This window comes from Hypanus sabinus, chromosome 5, assembly GCF_030144855.1.
Source record: "Hypanus sabinus isolate sHypSab1 chromosome 5, sHypSab1.hap1, whole genome shotgun sequence".
In the NCBI taxonomy this organism is placed as follows: Eukaryota; Metazoa; Chordata; class Chondrichthyes; order Myliobatiformes; family Dasyatidae; genus Hypanus; species Hypanus sabinus.
Window position 1 is genome coordinate 44,138,645 of NC_082710.1, and position 17,604 is coordinate 44,156,248.

The 17,604-nt window shown below is 40.1% G+C and overlaps 1 protein-coding gene across 1 annotated transcript in view; it reads right to left on the minus strand.

Annotated features, from left to right (window-relative positions):
* The window catches only part of ptch1 (patched 1), a 72,795-nt gene extending 66,364 nt beyond the window's left edge, over positions 1 to 6,431 (minus strand). Inside the window, exon 1 of the mRNA XM_059969869.1 lies at positions 6,312 to 6,431. Within this exon, the coding sequence (XP_059825852.1) occupies positions 6,312 to 6,314 (3 nt within the window). The 5' untranslated portion in view covers positions 6,315 to 6,431. The remainder of the gene's footprint in view (positions 1 to 6,311) is intronic.
* Positions 6,432 to 17,604: the final 11,173 nt, after the last annotated feature.

A 17,604-nucleotide genomic window follows, 5' to 3' on the forward strand; every position in this document is an offset into this window, starting at 1 on the left:
CAGCTCACCAAAGTAGAGAGACCACCCAGGCTGTGAATGCATCCATCCCCACTTCAGGGGAGCCGCGGTTCTGCTGAAAGAAATCACAGTCCTTCACTCCCGTCACCATGTCTCTCCCTCTCTCTCTTTTGCACGCACTTAGTAAAACAACTTCTATACTTTAAACAGGGATACAATTTCGACATTTCTCCCCTTTAACAGCAAATTAGGGTTTCTGTATTTTTCAGGGAGGCAGATTCTCAAGAGTGTTTTTAAGATTTTTGTTGAACTGTTTGCTCTTGTTTAAATGAAAATTCTTTATCTTGGCGTGGAGTTGTAACAAATGCTGGGAGGTCTCAGTTGAATTAGCAGGCTTGCTCGAATGACAGTCCTCGTATCGTGCAGTAGGAAGTGGGAGATCTGTGTGTGTGCGTGCTCATGTTTTCCTCCGAAACCTTAAATAACTGCTCTTTCCAAAAATGCGCAAGTGATTTTTTAAAATCCTCCCCTCCGCCCCACGCAATACATAAGAAAGACATCCGAGTGGATATAAATTTCTGGAAACGTTTAAGCGTTGTTTCTTGTTCCCTGTCTGGGACGTTAGAGACAAATCGAGCTATCTTCATTTTTTTTATATCATAGAAATCCCACACATCCCTCCCACCGCCTCCACACAAACCACCCATACACATTTTCATTTAATTCATTGAGAGATAGGGGAGTTTCACTAGGGGTCATGTGACCGGCGTACCCAGGGCGACGCGCTGTCACAATGTGAGAATGGCTGAATTACGGGAGTATCAAAGGAAGAAAACAAAATCCTCACTGGTCCTGTCAAACCCCATCAGGATCAATGTGATTTGCATGGATAATTAACAGACTTCTGTTAATTTCTAGAAGGGAAAGGGATAGCAGGGGACAGGACGAGGAAAGGAAACCTGCGAGGTTGAATTTCACTTTCATGTGCGCCTGTGCGTAAGGAATTTGAGGAAATCCTGAACTCTTAGCAAGGTCTATCTATTCGCCCTCATTCTGTGCTTTAAGGTACATGGCGCCTTTCAGAACAGTCCACATAGCGTTATAGTCAATGAAGTCGCAACTTCAATGTAAGACACCTTCCTCACGGTGAATTCCCCGAAGAGAACAGGATGACGGACAAGTCATCTGCTTTCTAGAATGCTGAACTGAGCGAAACTATCGGCCGGGACACAAGATTAATTGCTCCGTTGTTCTGGGAAACATGGGGTACGCGACATTTTACATTCACTTTGGGGTGCAGAAGGAACCTCGCTCTAACTTCTCGTCCGGCAGCAGGAACAGTACCCTTTCAGTGCTACATTTCGGCAAGTCTGCCTAGACTTTGTGCGGAAATCTCCAGGGTGGGATTTCGACTTTCTGACGCAATCTACTAAACTGCAACCACACAGGGTGGAACATTTGTTAACTCACTACGTGAAAGTTTGAAGGGGGTATACGGCCCTTCAGGCTTTAGCCCGATCACTTCATTCGATATTGAACTATACAAAGGCCGTAAATGGACTTGTTGATGCATAGAGACATTCAACCCAAGAACTGCACCTTCATCCCACTATGTCGTTGCCGAACATTCATTTCGCGGCTATACGAATCCCATTTCTCATATAGACACGAGAGTTTCTCCAGATGCTGGAAATCCAGAGCAACAAGCACAAAATACTGGAGTAATTCCGCAGGTTAGGCAACATCTATGGAGAGGAATAAACACCCAACTTTTCAGGCCAAGACCCTTGATCAGGACTTATTCTGATGAAGGGACTGGGCCCGAAACGTTGGTGATTCCTCTCCATAAATGCTGCCTGACATGCTGAGTACCTCCAACACGTTATCAAGTCAATACTATAAGTTTGCACAGGGTGTTCTAATAAATCCACGTTATCATTGGGGTACAGTGAATTATTTCGTAAGTAGACATCGTCTGGAGTGCTGAAATGAGAATATATTGGTTACATGTACAGTGTTTCGAATGGGTGTACGAATAGTTTATTCATTATTTCTAACATTTTCATGAAGTTACATGGAAGTAGATTAACATTACATAGTCAACAGAAGAAAATGATTCATTTTAACCAATAATGTCAGAATAATACTTATAAAGTTCGACTTAGGTTCAGATTTAGACGTCAATACTATTTACCATCAACTGACCATACTTTTCATAACAAAGCATCTTGGTGATGATACTAAATATGAACAAACTTAACTCATTCAACAAATGTCTACTACTTTCTCGACCTTACATTAAAACAAATACAATAACTTTTTCTTTCAACTTAGAACAATTATATTTCATAATTCATATTCATATTTACAATCAACAATTCTCATTCACTGGTTTAAGTACTATAACTTCCTTCACTATAGCTGAATAACTTAAACGTTAGTTAACTATTATTTCATCTTAGTTTATCTCAATTCCAATACAACTATATTTAACTCATCACACAGATATACAGCGAATATATATAGCATTTTTATTAGTATTAACTTTAGTGTTTGGTTTTTGAATGAAAATATGGTCTCTCTTATAAATTTGACCTGCAAGTATATAGATTGATATTATATGCTGCCTGGTCTGCTGTGTTCCACCAACATTTTGTGTGTGTTGTAGATTGATATGATGTTCAATTTGGATCTGGTGTAAAAAGTAATGAATGTCATACCCCTAAGCGAACCTGCTTTCACAAAGTACATCGTACACTGCGCCCCTTAGAGGTCCCAAATAGCATTGCAACAAAGAACGAAGATTGATGAATTGGTCAAAATGCATCTGCCACAATAGCTTTTTTTTGTTTCAAATTGGGTTTTATGTTCTCTAGATCTGTGTATATGTACAATTCAGTCTTCTGTTTGCGCAATTTTGTATCTCGTTTGTAATAAACATTTATAAATATCAATGCCACAACAGATTATACGTGACAGTCGAAAATAATATCCAATTCAAGAGATAAACATAATCCTGAAAAACGTCAAATGATGGCAATTTTTCACAGGAATAGATCCAAGAAAAGCAAAATTAGTCTTACCCTTTCAAATGGATGCCTTTTTTGCGCATTTTAAACTACCTTCAAAATCTATTTTTTCTCTATCGTAGCTACCACGAAAATAAGATCAATTTTCTTTGTATGTAGTCTACAAATGGCATCATTTAACTTTATTAGCACGTTTTGTTAACTTAAAACTTTATAAACTTAATCAGAAACTTTCAGTTAACCCAACTAACATTAGTACAATGACAACATGAGGAATGTGTGTGTTATCTTGACCGAAATGGGAATTTATCATGTTTCACTACAATCAATCAAAAATTGTTGCATACCTCACTATCGTGCATCGATTATTAACTTCCTGTATTACTTGTTATGCGCACTTTTGCAATAAGTAATGCCTTTGTAGGTGATAAAGCATAATGGCACGAAATGTTTGACTTTAAAAAAAGATGCCATTTCACCTTTGCTTCCAATTTATTAAGTGATTATTCTACTTTAAAGAAAATGTTTAAAAGGAAGGCGCGTTTTAAGCTCGTCTCCATAGCTAACTGCTTTAAAGGCAAAGGGAATGGATGGGGTACATTCGGCATGTAATTGCCTTGCTTCTGTATGGCTGCAGAGAAAGGGAGAAGCGTGAGCTCAGACGCACAACCTGGGTGGTCAGCTATGGATGCCCTCAATTTGCCTCATTACTAATGCATGCGAGTGTTCCATTCCGAAGCGATAATGTTGTTCGTAATCAATCTAGCCTTATTTACATTTGGAAGCTTTGTTGTCTTTAATATGCATACCTTGTTCATGTAAACGCGTTCGACGACCGGTTGGGTTAACTTCAGCAAATCATTATAGCACCCCCCCCCCCCATAATAGTCAGAACCTTTTTTTCCCAAATAGATTTAATCAATTTCATTTGTCATTTGGGGATTACTGAGTACTGTATTTGCACTTTCAGAGTTTGACTCTTTCCTTCTGCATTGGAAATATTGCACCATATCTTCGGAGTACATTGAATCAACTATTTAATGTATATTAACACATATCCACGATTTACCTGATGTAACATTTTAACTTAATTTTGCTATTTCTCATTTGAGATTATGATTAGCTGGGAAAACACATAATCCAATATCCTGCATCCTTCTTTCTTCCATTTTTCAGCATTATTATCCGATTTGATTACCTCCACCATGTTTCATACTTAAATTTTACAGAAAGGATTATCCCGTTATTTGTTGTTTTTTTCCAAAAAAGGAGAGATTTGAACTATTACTTGCTTTCCTTAAGTGTCTATCCATCCATCTACAGTGTTCTGTTTCTCCAATCTTTCATTCGTCCAGTCACTAGTCTATAGATCTTAAGGCATTTCATTACTTTCTTCTGTAAAATAGAAAATGGCAGTGGACATGCGTCCGTGACACTCTCAGGAATCACATCTCACAGCAATCTTCTCTAAATCCAACATACACATGTTTTTCTCATCTTTATGGTTTCATTCATTTTAAGCAGACATGGAGCCAACAGTACAAAAAGAGTAAACTCTATAAATTACTCTCTGATTGACATAAATCATTCAACCCATTCTCGATTGCAATAAGTATGAACGAAGTGCGACCCCTCCACATGAGTTCTGAGAGCTCGTACCAAGTGTATCTTTGGAACTATATATTGTAACCACCAGATATGAATTAGAAATAAGTATACATGTATACACACGTAATGTTTAGATTCATCTGTGTGCATTAACCCCGGCTCTAGTTCTAGAATACTGAAGGAAAAGGCATTGCCTATCACCTTAAACCACCTCTAAATCGCAACCCATTTTACATTTTCAGTTTTGCTGGTTTTGTCCAGTCTAATTGATTGGTCAGTTTGTGAAAGATGTTTTCAATTTTCTTTGAACTAATTTCAGCTAACAGATTTTTCAACCGAAGTTGACGTTGTCCTCCAATGTGCTTTAATCTTCAAACACAGCACACAGTAGTTTTTCTTGTAGCTGGTTTCAATATGTCAAGCCTCCCCTCTGCTTCTCCCACACACGATGGGGGGAAAAGCACTACTCACATAAACTGTCAAAATAACGCAACTAATTACCCCTGATCGAGCTGAAAGAGAAGTTACATTGCATGCTGCCCGGAGCATGGATACCGAATTAGAGATAGAATACACAGACATATATACATCGACAAACTCACACAATTCTGCTTTCAGTAAGTAAGTTTAATCATTTCAGGGGCCATTCATTTGACAGCCTAGCATCACGTCTTGTCGAACACGATTGGCGACACGATCCTTTGACCTACTGCTGTAGCAACAAATTTATTAGATATATAGGCGTGAGAAATGAAAGGAAGTAAAACAATTCCGCTTCATTGTACTCACCCTTTGACTCTGCTAATCCGGTTTACACCTCACGCCTACATCACTCAATAGGACTATTACCAGCAAAAAATAAAGGGGGGGGGGGGGAGGAATGCTGAAGTCTAAGAGGGAAACTATTTAAGCGAAAATGAAAAAAAAAGATTAAAACATTCATTTACACGCGCCGATTTTCAACACTCATTTTCATGGTGGGACTTACTTTTTCAAATGGGCACGCTTTAAATATAATTATCGAGTTTCATTTGAGCCTTTGATCCAAATAAATGATTTAAGAACTTTTTTTTATTGTGAGGAATCGCTCTGTTTTATAAGACACAATTTGGGTTACGTTAATCGACCGACTCACTGTATAGACGTTACTGAGGAAGCATTTAAGGTATAATCTACACAATTGGTAGAAGTAAAGCAAATATTGTATACATGAACACTTCAATATCGTACGTGTATTAAAGCCAATGGTAAGCACACCGGCACGCCCGCTACTTACAGAAGTTCAACTTAAGAAAATATAGATGTCTTTTTATTTCTGATAAGAAGGCAGCAGTAATCAGTGATTTCTCGTCCCAGACGTGCACCTCTAAATGAATTGCACTAAACGGAAGCTGGGGGCGACCTCTCAGGTTCGTGAAAAAGTGTTCGAGGGATCGTCAGGACCCCCAGCTCTGATATCTTTTCTATTAACCCCCCATCTGTTTCAGCAACCAGTCCAAGCTAAACTGAGTATTTCTAATGGAATCAAGCAGCAAGTCGCCTCGGATCTTTATCAACGTTGTTATACTACCCAACCATAATAATCCCACTATTAGCTACAGAAGCAGAGGCTAAAATAACTGTATCAGTAACACAACAAGCTTATGCCATCTGCCAAGAGTTCTCTCCAAGAATCTGCGGTCTCTCTGTGTTCAAATCAAAGATAACTTCACTTACCATCTTTCTCGAGCCTCCCCTGTATGACCGTGCTGGTCTTGCTTTGCGCGATATTTTCAGGAGTTAAAAGATGTTATTTTTCCACAAAATTTAAAAAAAATGATTTTAAAGGAACAGGGATTGTAATAATCCTGCTAGGTTGCAGTCATTCTGCTGTGTGCTGGAAGGTCTCACAATTACATGCCTGTTTCTATTAAGCAGCGCGGTCTTCGAGGTGGGTGGTCTGCTCTCAATAGGCAGGACCTGTCACCGTCACGTGACTGCCCAACACCATCGCCACCCCCCGCACAATAAACTAAACTTAAATCTAAACTAAACTAGCGTGTTATCAGTCCTGTGTAAACACCCAGTACAGAGCAAACTATAAGAAACCAAGTAGTGTTCAGTCCCTGTGAGATCCCGACGAAGCGTTCCGAAATATTGACAACTACACAAGGAGATTATTTATCCACTGTTTGACATGACACCAACTAATACTTTGTGAGAAATGATAAATAAATGGTAACATTCTCGTGGATAAACTATTGTTACATAAACACGATTCATTTCAAAAGACGGAATTGCGCAATTGTATACTTTGCATTAACACGTTTGACAAAATCATTTAGTTACTCTTTTGTAGCAGCAATTGAAATGCCCCAAAATATTGGTCAATACACAAAGATTGCGATAGATGTGAACATGTGCCTACATTCTATTTCGGCACTGCATTAGCAAGAGAAGCGGTCTTACTGCATTTTGATACGATTCAAAGCATTTTAGGTGTTTTAGGAGTTAAATAATATACTGTTATTTCATTGCTTAAAATCTACATCTTCAGTTTTGGGGAGGTGGAGATAGGAAAAGGGAGGCGAACACGCAAGATTCAGGAGGAAAAGATGTATAGTATTGAGTTATGGCGAAGAGAAGATGCGAAGAAGAAAGAGATACAGGAAGAGACGAAACATACGCGAAAGGCAGAAAATTGAAAAAAAACGAGACACCAAGACGGAAACTCCGGATGAAGTAGAGAGATACACAGCAAGATAGATAGTTTGCAAGAGGGGGTGTGTCTGAGAAGGGTAATATTTGTAAGCGGAGAGGGCGATTGGAGAGGAGGTGGGTGTTGAAGGAGGTTAGGGCAGAGAGGCAAGTAATAAGATTGAAGATGCGGGTGGTAGGGAAATCCAGTTTGAACGTGTAATATACATCCACTTGCAACGTGCAGTGATTAATTTATCTTGCCGTAGATTAGTTTCTACCTATACGCCAGAGCCAAGTTATAACTGCATACTGTAACTGCATACCGGCCATTCTTGACTTCCACGTTGTGTTAGTTGCTTGCGGATGCGCAACAGATAATCACGTGGATTGCTCTCTCCGCAAACTGAGTCCATGTCGAGTAGCAACTCAATACTGGCAATTTTCATCATCGGAAGATACATTTGTTCATTTTCCAAAGGAAGTTCTTTTTGTAGTACATTTAGAGATTGCAAATTACTATTTCAGTCATGGAAAACTTTCTTCATTTGAGAGACTGAAGACTCCATGAATGCTGGAGGTTTTTTTTGAGCTGCTTTAAATGCAGCTTTTATCTTACCATTCCAGAAGACAAAGATGGAAGACAGGCAAGGGTTCTAAACGGAATGAAATAATTTATTTCTTTGAGAGTAATCCCACCCTTTATATATTTCAGACATTTGGGTTTTTATTTGGGAATGCAGACATTATCACATTTGGGAATTTTTTTCCAATCAGTGCAAGCAGCAACCTTTGAATTTCTCTAAATAATGTTGCTCAGAATAATGGACAACCAGGTTTCTTCAAATGGATTATATAACAATTCAGAGAAAACTTGATATAGACACCGCCACAGAGAGGGAAATCATTTTCAAATAAGGTTAACAGCAATGGAAAGTGTATGTTAGTTCATATTTCACCATTCTGTTAAATGAAGGTAACTTGCTAAACTTAATGGAATTCTTCCCTCCTCTGCTCCCCCCTCCCCCCTACAATCCACCACCAAATCTCTGTGAGTTTGGAGACATGGAGCATCTTGGGCCCTCTCCCAGGATAGGGAGCAAATGAGCCCAGTCTGGTTCACTGCTCTTGGCTGGGCTTTGCTTACTGATTGAGTGAGATATAATTCTCCTGAGTACGTGGCCTCCTGGGTTTAATTAATAAATGTAAAATCATCATTTACCTTCCCTCAATAAGCAGGCATTGTGTTGCAAGGAAGTTAACACATGTAGGGAGACTGAAATTAAGTAATTCATCACTTTCAGATACGTTGCTGTCTTCCAATACACTGCAGGGTATGGCCTCTGTGAAATGCATTTAAAAGCAGACAGAGTTCAGCCTTGCTTGATATCTGCTTAAATGTTTTTTCCTAAAATGTCTCACTCGCTTTTACTGGACTGGGTAACCCATTTAGCCCATGATCCTATAAAATAACACTGAAGACTTTTGAATGATTTCTCACATTCACTAAGCATCAGCAAACAGATGTCTTAGACGGTCTGATCTATTTGTTGAGTTGTACAATTTAGCACAAGTCAAATGATAAAATGTGCATTGCTACTGGTTATTATTTTACTCATTCGCATCAGCTGACCTTACATAAGTAAGCCAAAGAAAGTTTTAATTTGCTCTTGGTCATGGAGTAAAAACTGGTAAGGTTAGCTGAATGAAACACACAAGAAGATATTTCTGTTTTACACATACACACACACACACACACACACACACACACACACACACACAGATGTGCCACTGTTTTGCACACATGTAGGTGTTACAAAAGATCATTGCTGGATCATCTGAGTTTTCAGGACAACCCATTAACTTTCATGGTTATTTTTGTCAGTACAAGCCCACGTAATACATAATATTTCATTTTATAGCTTATCATGTGGTTGGGAAATGTGGGACCTGATGTGGCAGTTAAGAGGCATTTAGAGCTAGATTTAGCATTTTTGAGTGAATAATGTGTTGTTAATGGTAAGTCTGTACCATAACTGGTAGACCATCATACTTAAACATACTGTGCTGCTATGTTATAATTTTCATCAGAAAATATAGAATTAAAAAGAAATACCATATATAGCAATTCAAAAACACCCTGTGAACTAATTTCTGTTCAGGAGCAGTTAAAAGCGTGGTATTCAATAGAAGTTTATCTTGTACTAATATTCTTAATCGCTAAATATTTTTCTTTTTTGCAGTCACACAGCTAATTGTAAGAAAAAGAGAAAGTTGAAAAGTGATTTTAAAATTATGAAAGGATCCCCTAAGGTGGGTGTAATGAAGATGCTTACACTTGTGGCAAAACTCCAAAATTAGGAACCATGAATATAAGATAATTACTAATAAATTCAGTACAGAACTTAGAAACTTTCTGTACATTATGCCATTGGCATTTAGGGCAACAATGAAGGTCCTCCATTTCTGACGGCGTTCAGAGCTTCTTTCATTGTGCCAGTAGCTTCCTCACTGTTTTCACCACTGACAGTCATGCGAGTCCTGGGTGGAGACTCGGGAATACCGTCCCACTCAGATGTCTGGCCTCTACTTTTGACCTGTTTGGCATGAGTGACCCTAGCAAAATTCAAAACATAAAGCCCTGACTCCAGCCAACACAATTCTCTGGGTCAATGAGGCACACTAGTCTCCAAACCCAACAAGAACGTTGTGATCCTCTTGGAGAAGAATTTAGAAAGGTCTACTTTATTTAGTGAGTGGTGAGAATATGGAACTTATGACTATATGGATGTGAAGGAAAGAAATATTGATAGCTTGAAATAAAGTAAGATGGGAAGAAAGCTCACATGGAACACATCAACATTTGTTTCTACTGTATACATAATCCAAACCACATCCCAGTCAAGTATTCTAATGATTCATAAAATGTTATTAATTCTTTCTCAGCTCAAGCATACCTCTGCATCATTCACAATCCTCAGAAATCTCTCAACAATTCCATTCTTATGCATGCATTTCTTCTTGAACACATTTTCCTTAAAGATACGAATATAATTTAAAACACTGAATAGCTGTTAAGATGGTTTATTAGACCTCCCACCATTTCAATCCACATGGAACTACCCTTTCAATATGATTTATGGTATAGGTTTCTTCATACACAAGTGAAAGTATGTTAGTTTGTAAAGATGGTGTGGTCTAATTTTTTTAAAATCATCAGTTTATTAAATTTTCACAAACATTTTAAAAATCAAAATTCAATAGTTTTTTCTGAAGGGTTTTATATGGATGAAGATTACTCTCTGCCCTTATTCAGCATGCAGTACCTTAACTTTCTTTGCTCCTGCCAATGATTAGACCATTATTGACCTTCCTAACACTTGCTATCCCTGAGAGGATCACAACCTTGTTGTGGTTTGGAGGCTTGCATGATTCAATGATCCAGTGAGCTATGCTGGCTGGAATCAGGGCCAGACTAAGAGCAGTCCACTGGTCCACCAGGTTTGGGGGTTCAGCTCAGGGCTAACAATCCTGACTGGTCAAGCAAAACTGTTACAGAAACAGTTGAAGAATCCTTCTACATCTGTGAGCAATGGTATTCTTGAGTCTTCACCGGGGACCTGCATGGCCAACAATAGTGAAAACCAAGAGGAACCTACTGGCACGATAAAGGAAGGCCAGAACACTGCCAAGAACAAGACCAAAATTGGTTTCTGGAAGGTCTGACCTTGAACCACATCTGGGACACAATCGAGAAGATGGCCAAGGACAGACAGAGATGGAAGACCTTCACTGCTCCTCTAAACACCAACTGTGTAATGGGCAGTGAGTAAGTAACATTTGTTAGACCGCCTTGTTGGTCTAATTGTTGGAAAGTAATTGGAAGGTAAAATCATTGCTTAACGCTGTTAGTTCAGTAGAAAAGTCCTTGGATAAGCAAATCAAAAGGTTCATTGTGATGCAGAAGTTTATTTGCAGTGGATTTTAATGAACCAAATTTTTCATACAGTTCACCAAGTCACAGTTCTTTTCAAAAGATTCCAATTTTATTTTGCTGGTGTAAAGCTATGATAAATCAATTCCAACAAGCTTTTGCCAACATTTGAATAACATTAGGGTTCTAATGCTTATTTGTCATTCATTATTTGTATTTTTTTTCTTTCTGTTTCGTGGAAGTTTGCGAAGATGAAGGATTTCAGGTTGCGTACTATATCCATTCTCTGATATTAACTTGAACCGTTGAAAATGCACGTAAGCATTTGACCTTCATTTATGTGACGCAAATATGAGGAATACTTACTGCTTGGCTGGTTGGGTGCAGCTCAGCAAAATCCAACAGCTACTTACACTTTCAGAAAGAAGTAGATTGATGTCTCAACCATTTCCTCCACAAATAAGTTACCATCACACACTTACTACTGGATCCACTGCAGCGACTTGTCGATTCTACGACATATAATTCAGGCTGAGATTAGAAATGAACCTTTTTTTCAAATCCTACATCCAAGAATGGAACCACAAACACCCTGCATTCTTCCCTTTTCTTGAAGTAAAACGTTAGTGAATACTTCTGTAATCATAGGTATCTAGTCGATATATTGAAGTCACTGCAGAAATACACCATTCAAATTCCTTGCAGCAATGTATTAAGCAATACAGAATGGAGTGAGTGGCAATTCCATGGAGCAAGACTCCCAGAGACTGCGAATAAAAGTATTGCGGCTTCTCTCATCAAAGTTATTCATGAGGTTGTTGCAACCAAGATCTTAAACTTACAGTTCACTCTTAACTCTGGATTATTCGGTTTAGAGGATTGGTCATTTGAACTCTATAATGATGGTCGATGATCTAATCAAGAAAGAAATCCCGATCAGCCACAATATGGCAGGAAACACCTACTCCCATAATGCCAGTGCATCATTAAACTTAATGAATTCCACAGAAGGACTCAGAGAGTGCTAGGTAACAACTACAAGATGACCTGCCAAATTGGGATCTGAGCTGCCTGCAGTAGTTGACAGATCATTTTATGACTCAGCTTGAAAAAACACTGCAATTTAATCCCATGGGGCATCCACTGAGGACAAGAAGTCGGCCACTGAATTTACTGCACTCACCAAGGGAATAATATATTTGGAAGCAGAGGAACACACTAAACTTGACAATGTGGATGTGTCAGGAAGGACAATGGTACATCCTAAATACTAAAATAAAGTGAATACAATTTATTTTGATCACCTTTTGAGTTTTCTCTATCTCTGTGGGAGTGGCACTGTGTAAGTAGCTTTGTGTCAGAGTTATACAGCACAGAACTAGGTCCTTCAGCCCAACTCATCAATGCCAACCAAGTTGAGCTTGTCCCGTTTGCCTGTGTTTGGCTCATATCTCTCTAAAAAACTTTCCTATCCATGTTCCTGTATCTTTTTAGATGCTGTCATTATACCTGCTTCTATCATTTCCTCTGGCATCTCATTCCACATATCACTGTGTGAAAAAAGATGCTCCTTTAAATCTTTCTGCTCTCATCTTAAATCAATGTCTTCTAGTTTTAGATTCCTTAACCCTAGGGAAAGGACTATGATCATTTATCAATGCCCTCCCTGATTTTATAAACTTTTATAACATTACCTCTCAGCCTCCTTCACTCCAGCATATAACCCTCTTTATAACCCATGCCCTCCATTTCCAGTAACATCACTATGAATCATTTCCATACCCTTTCTAGTTCCATGACATCTTTCCTTGATTGAGGCAACCACAACTGCATGCAACATTCCGACATCTGTTCTAATATTTTGTATAGTTATGACAGCCCAACTCTTGAATTCAGTGTCCTGATAAATGGAGGCAAGCATGTCAAAAATCTTTGTCATTGTCCTGCTTACCTATACCATCACTTTCATAGAACTATATAGTTAAACCCCTGGGTCTCTCTGTTCTGCTACATTCTCCAGTGACCTGCCATTTACTGTGTAAGTCCTGCCCTGTCTTAACTTATCAAAATGCACACACTAGTTTTTAATAAGGGGCCCTGTTTTCTCCCTATTTACCTTTTTGCTCCTTATGTATTTATAGAATCTTATTTAGATTCTCCTTTACCTTATTTGCTAAAGCTGATTTCCCTTTTAAGTGTACCCCTACATCTCCTGTATTCTTTTGATCCCTGTTGCTTGTAGCTGACATATGTTTCTTTATTTTTTTTCATATCAGAACCTGAGAATCCCTTGTGAATTGGGGTTCTTTAATCCTGCCATACCTGCCTTTCACTCTAACAGAAACGTGCTGGCCTTGAATTTCCCCTGTCTTGCTTACTTTCCCCTTACCTGAAAACAACCTCTCCTAGTCAACCTCTACAAGTTCCGATCTTGTCAGCCTTGCCCCTATTTAGGAAGTTTACGCAGATCAGCTTTATCCTTTTCCATAACTATTTTAAAACAAATAAAATTATGATCACTGGTCCCAACATGCTTCCTCACTAACACCTGAGCCAATTGCCCAGCCTCGTTTTCAACAGGAGGTCATGTGTTGCCCCTCACCCACCCCTCACTAGAAGGGCCACCTGCAGTGTATATTGCTTCAGAAAAATTTTCAGGATACACTTAAATTCCGCCCCCTTCAAGCACTTAGGTAAATGGCAGTCTCAGTCAATATCATGGAAGTTAAAATCTCCTTCAATTACAACCCAATAGCTTTTACAGCTATCTGTAATCTCCCTACATATTTGCTCCACCAACTATATAATACAATCCCATCAAGTTGATCACTCCCGTCTGTTTCTGAGTTCCACCCACACAGTCATGCTGGTTGACTCCCTAGCAATATGGCTGGATCTGCCGTAACTTAATGTCAAGGCAAAGGGAACTCTTAACAAAACTAAGTTGTTATCAACTTCCCGATCGCATGCATGTATCGTTACAAAAATAGGTCAGTAAGATACGAGGCAGCTCAGTCACCGTGCCTCACTGTCCACCACATGGTTCAATAGACAATAGGTGCAGAAGTAGACCATTCGGCCCCTCAAGTCTGCACCGCCATTCTGAGATCATGGCTGATCATTCACTATCAATACCCAGTCCCTTTATTCCCCTATCCATCAGATATCTATCTAGCTCCTTCTTGAAAGCATCCAGAGAATTGGCCTCCACCGTCTTCCGAGGCAGTGCATTCCACACCTCCACAACTCTCTGGGAGAAGAAGCTCTTCCTCAACTCTGTTTTAAATAACTGACCTCTTATTCTCAATCCATGCCCTCTGGTACTGGACTCTCCCAACATCCGGAACATATTTCCTGCCTCAATCCTCTCAAATCATTTAATTATCTTAAACGTTTCAATCAGATCCCCTCTCAATCTCCTCAATTCCAGCGTGTACAAGCCCAATCTCTCCAATCTCTCTGCGTAAGACAGCCCTGCCATCCCAGGAATCAACCTAGTGAATCTACGCTGCACTTCCTCAATTGCCAGAATGTCCTTCCTTAAACCTGGAGACCAAAACTGTACACAATATTCCAGGTGTGGTCTCACCAGGGCCCTGTACAAATGCAAAAGAACATCCTTGCTCTTGTATTCAATTCCCCTTGTAACAAAGGCCAACATTCCATTTGCCCTCTTCACTGCCTGTTGCACTTGCTCATTCACCTTCATTGACTGGTGAACTAGAACTCCTAGGTCTCTTTGCATTTCTCCCTTACCTAATTCGACACCGTTCAGACAATACTCTGCCCTCATGTTCCAGCTTCCAAAGTGGATAACTTCACATTTATTCACATTGAATGACATCTGCCAAGTATCTGCCCACTCACTCAGCCTATCCAAGTCTCCCTGTATTCTCCTAACGTCCTCTTCGCATGTCACACTGCCACCCAGTTTAGTATTGTCAGCAAACTTGCTGATACAGTTTTCAATGCCCTCATCTAAATCATTGACATAAATCGTAAAGAGCTGTGGTCCCAATACAGAGCCCTGTGGTACCCCACTAGTCACCTCCAGCCAGTCTGAGAAACACCCATTCACTGCTACCCTTTGCTTTCTATCTGCCAACCAGTTTTCTATCCATGTTGAAACCCTGCCCCCAATGCCATGAGCTCTGATTTTACTCACCAATCTCCTATGTGGCACCTTATCGAATGCCTTCTGAAAATCTAGGTACACAACATCCACTGGCTTACCCTCATCTAACATCCTTGTTACACCCTCAAAAAACTCCAACAGATTAGTCAAGCATGATTTGCCCTTGGTAAATCCTTGCTGGCTCGGCCTAATCCTATTTCTGCCATCTAGATGTGCCACTATTTCGTCCTTAATAATGGACTCAAGCATCTTCCCCACGACTGACGTTAGGCTAACAGGGCGATAGTTCTCCGTTTTCTCCTTCCCTCCCTTCTTGAAAAGTGGGACAACATTAGCCACTCTCCAATCTTCAGGAACTGATCCTGAATCTAAGGAACATTGGAAAATGATTACCAATGCATCCGCAATTCCTGAGCCACCTCTTTTAGAACCCTCGGATGCAGACCATCTGGACCCGGGGATTTATTAGCCTTCAGTCCTACCAGTCTACTCATCACAGTTTCTTTCCTAATGTCAATCTGTCTCAATTCCTCTGATATCTTATGACCCTGGCCCATCCATACATCTGGGAGATTGCTTGTGTCCTCCCAGGTGAAGACAGATCTAAAATATGCATTAAATTCTGTTGCCATTTCCCTGTTTCCCATAACAATTTCTCCCAATTCATTCTTCAAGGGGCCAACATTGTTCTTAACTATCTTCTTTCTCTTCACATAGCTAAAAAAGCTTTTGCTATCCCCTTTTATATTCCTGGCTAGACTGAGCTCATACCTGATTTTTTCTCTCCGTATTGCTTTTTTAGTTAAGATCTGCTGTTCCTTAAAACTTTCCCAATCATCTGTATTCCCACTCATATTAGCCCTGTCATACTTCTTTTTCTTTAATGCTATACAATCTCTGACTTCCTTTGTCAACCACTGTGGCCCCTTCCCCCTCTTTGAATCCTTCCTTCTCATTGGAATGAACTGCATTTGCATCTTTTGTATTATCCCCAAGAATATCTGCCACTGCTGATCCACTGTCTTGCCTGCCAGGGCATCCGCCCATTTAACTTTGGCCAGCTCTTCCCTCATGGCTCCGTAGTCTCCTTTATTTAATTGCAACACTGACACCTCTGATCTGCCCCTATCCCTCTCAAATTGTAGATAAAAACTTATCATGTTATGATCACTACTTCCTAATGGCTCCTTTACTTCAAGATCACTTTTCAATTCCTGTTCATTACACATCACCAAGTCCAAAATAGCCTCGTTCCTGGTTGGCTGAAGCACAAGCTGTTCCAAAAATACATCCCTTAGACACTCCACAAACTCCCTATCCTGGGGTCCAGCACCTACCTGATTCTCCCAGTCCACCTGCATGTTGAAATCTCCCATAACGACTGCATTACCTTTAGCACATGCCAATGTTAACTCCCTAATCAACTTGTACCCAATATCCACGCTACTGTTTGGGGGCCTGTACACAACACCCATTAGGGTCTTTTTACCCTTACTGTTCCTCAGCTCAATCCACACAGACTCTACTTCCCCTGTTCCCAAGTCACCTCTTGCTAAGGACTGAATCTCATTCCTCACCAACAGGGCCACCCCACCCCCTCTTCCCATATTTCTGTCTCTACGATAGCACGTATACCCTGGTACACTCAATTCCCAGGCCTGATCCCCTTGCAGCCATGTCTCCATTATCCCAACAATATCGTAGTTCCCCATTTTCATCTGAGCTTCAAGCTCATCTGTCTTATTTCTGACACTACATGCATTCAAGTATAGAATTCTTAGCCCATTCCTCCTCTCTTTGCTTAAAACACTGTCTACTGTACCTAACCCAGCTCCTTGAACTTCCATCGGGCAAATTGCACCCCGAATTTTGATGACCTTCTCAAGATCACCCAAACCTTGTACACATTTAACCCCATGCACCTACTGACCAACCCTCTGGATCTGGATCCCTGCCCCCTGCACATCTAGTTTAAACCCCCCCCGAGCAGCATTGGCAAACACTCCTGCAATAATGTTAGTACCCCTCCGGTTCAGATGTAGACCATCCCTTCGAAACAGATCCCAATGTCCCTGGAACAAAGACCAATTATCCAAAAACCTGAACCCTTCCTTCCTGCACCATGCTCTCAGCCTCGTATTAATGTGCATAATCATTCTATTCTTCGCCTCACTCGCACGTGGCACATGTAGCAATCCCGAGGTTGTCACCCTGGAGGTCCTGCCTTTCAGCTTCACTCCTAACTCCCTGAACTCTCTAAGCAG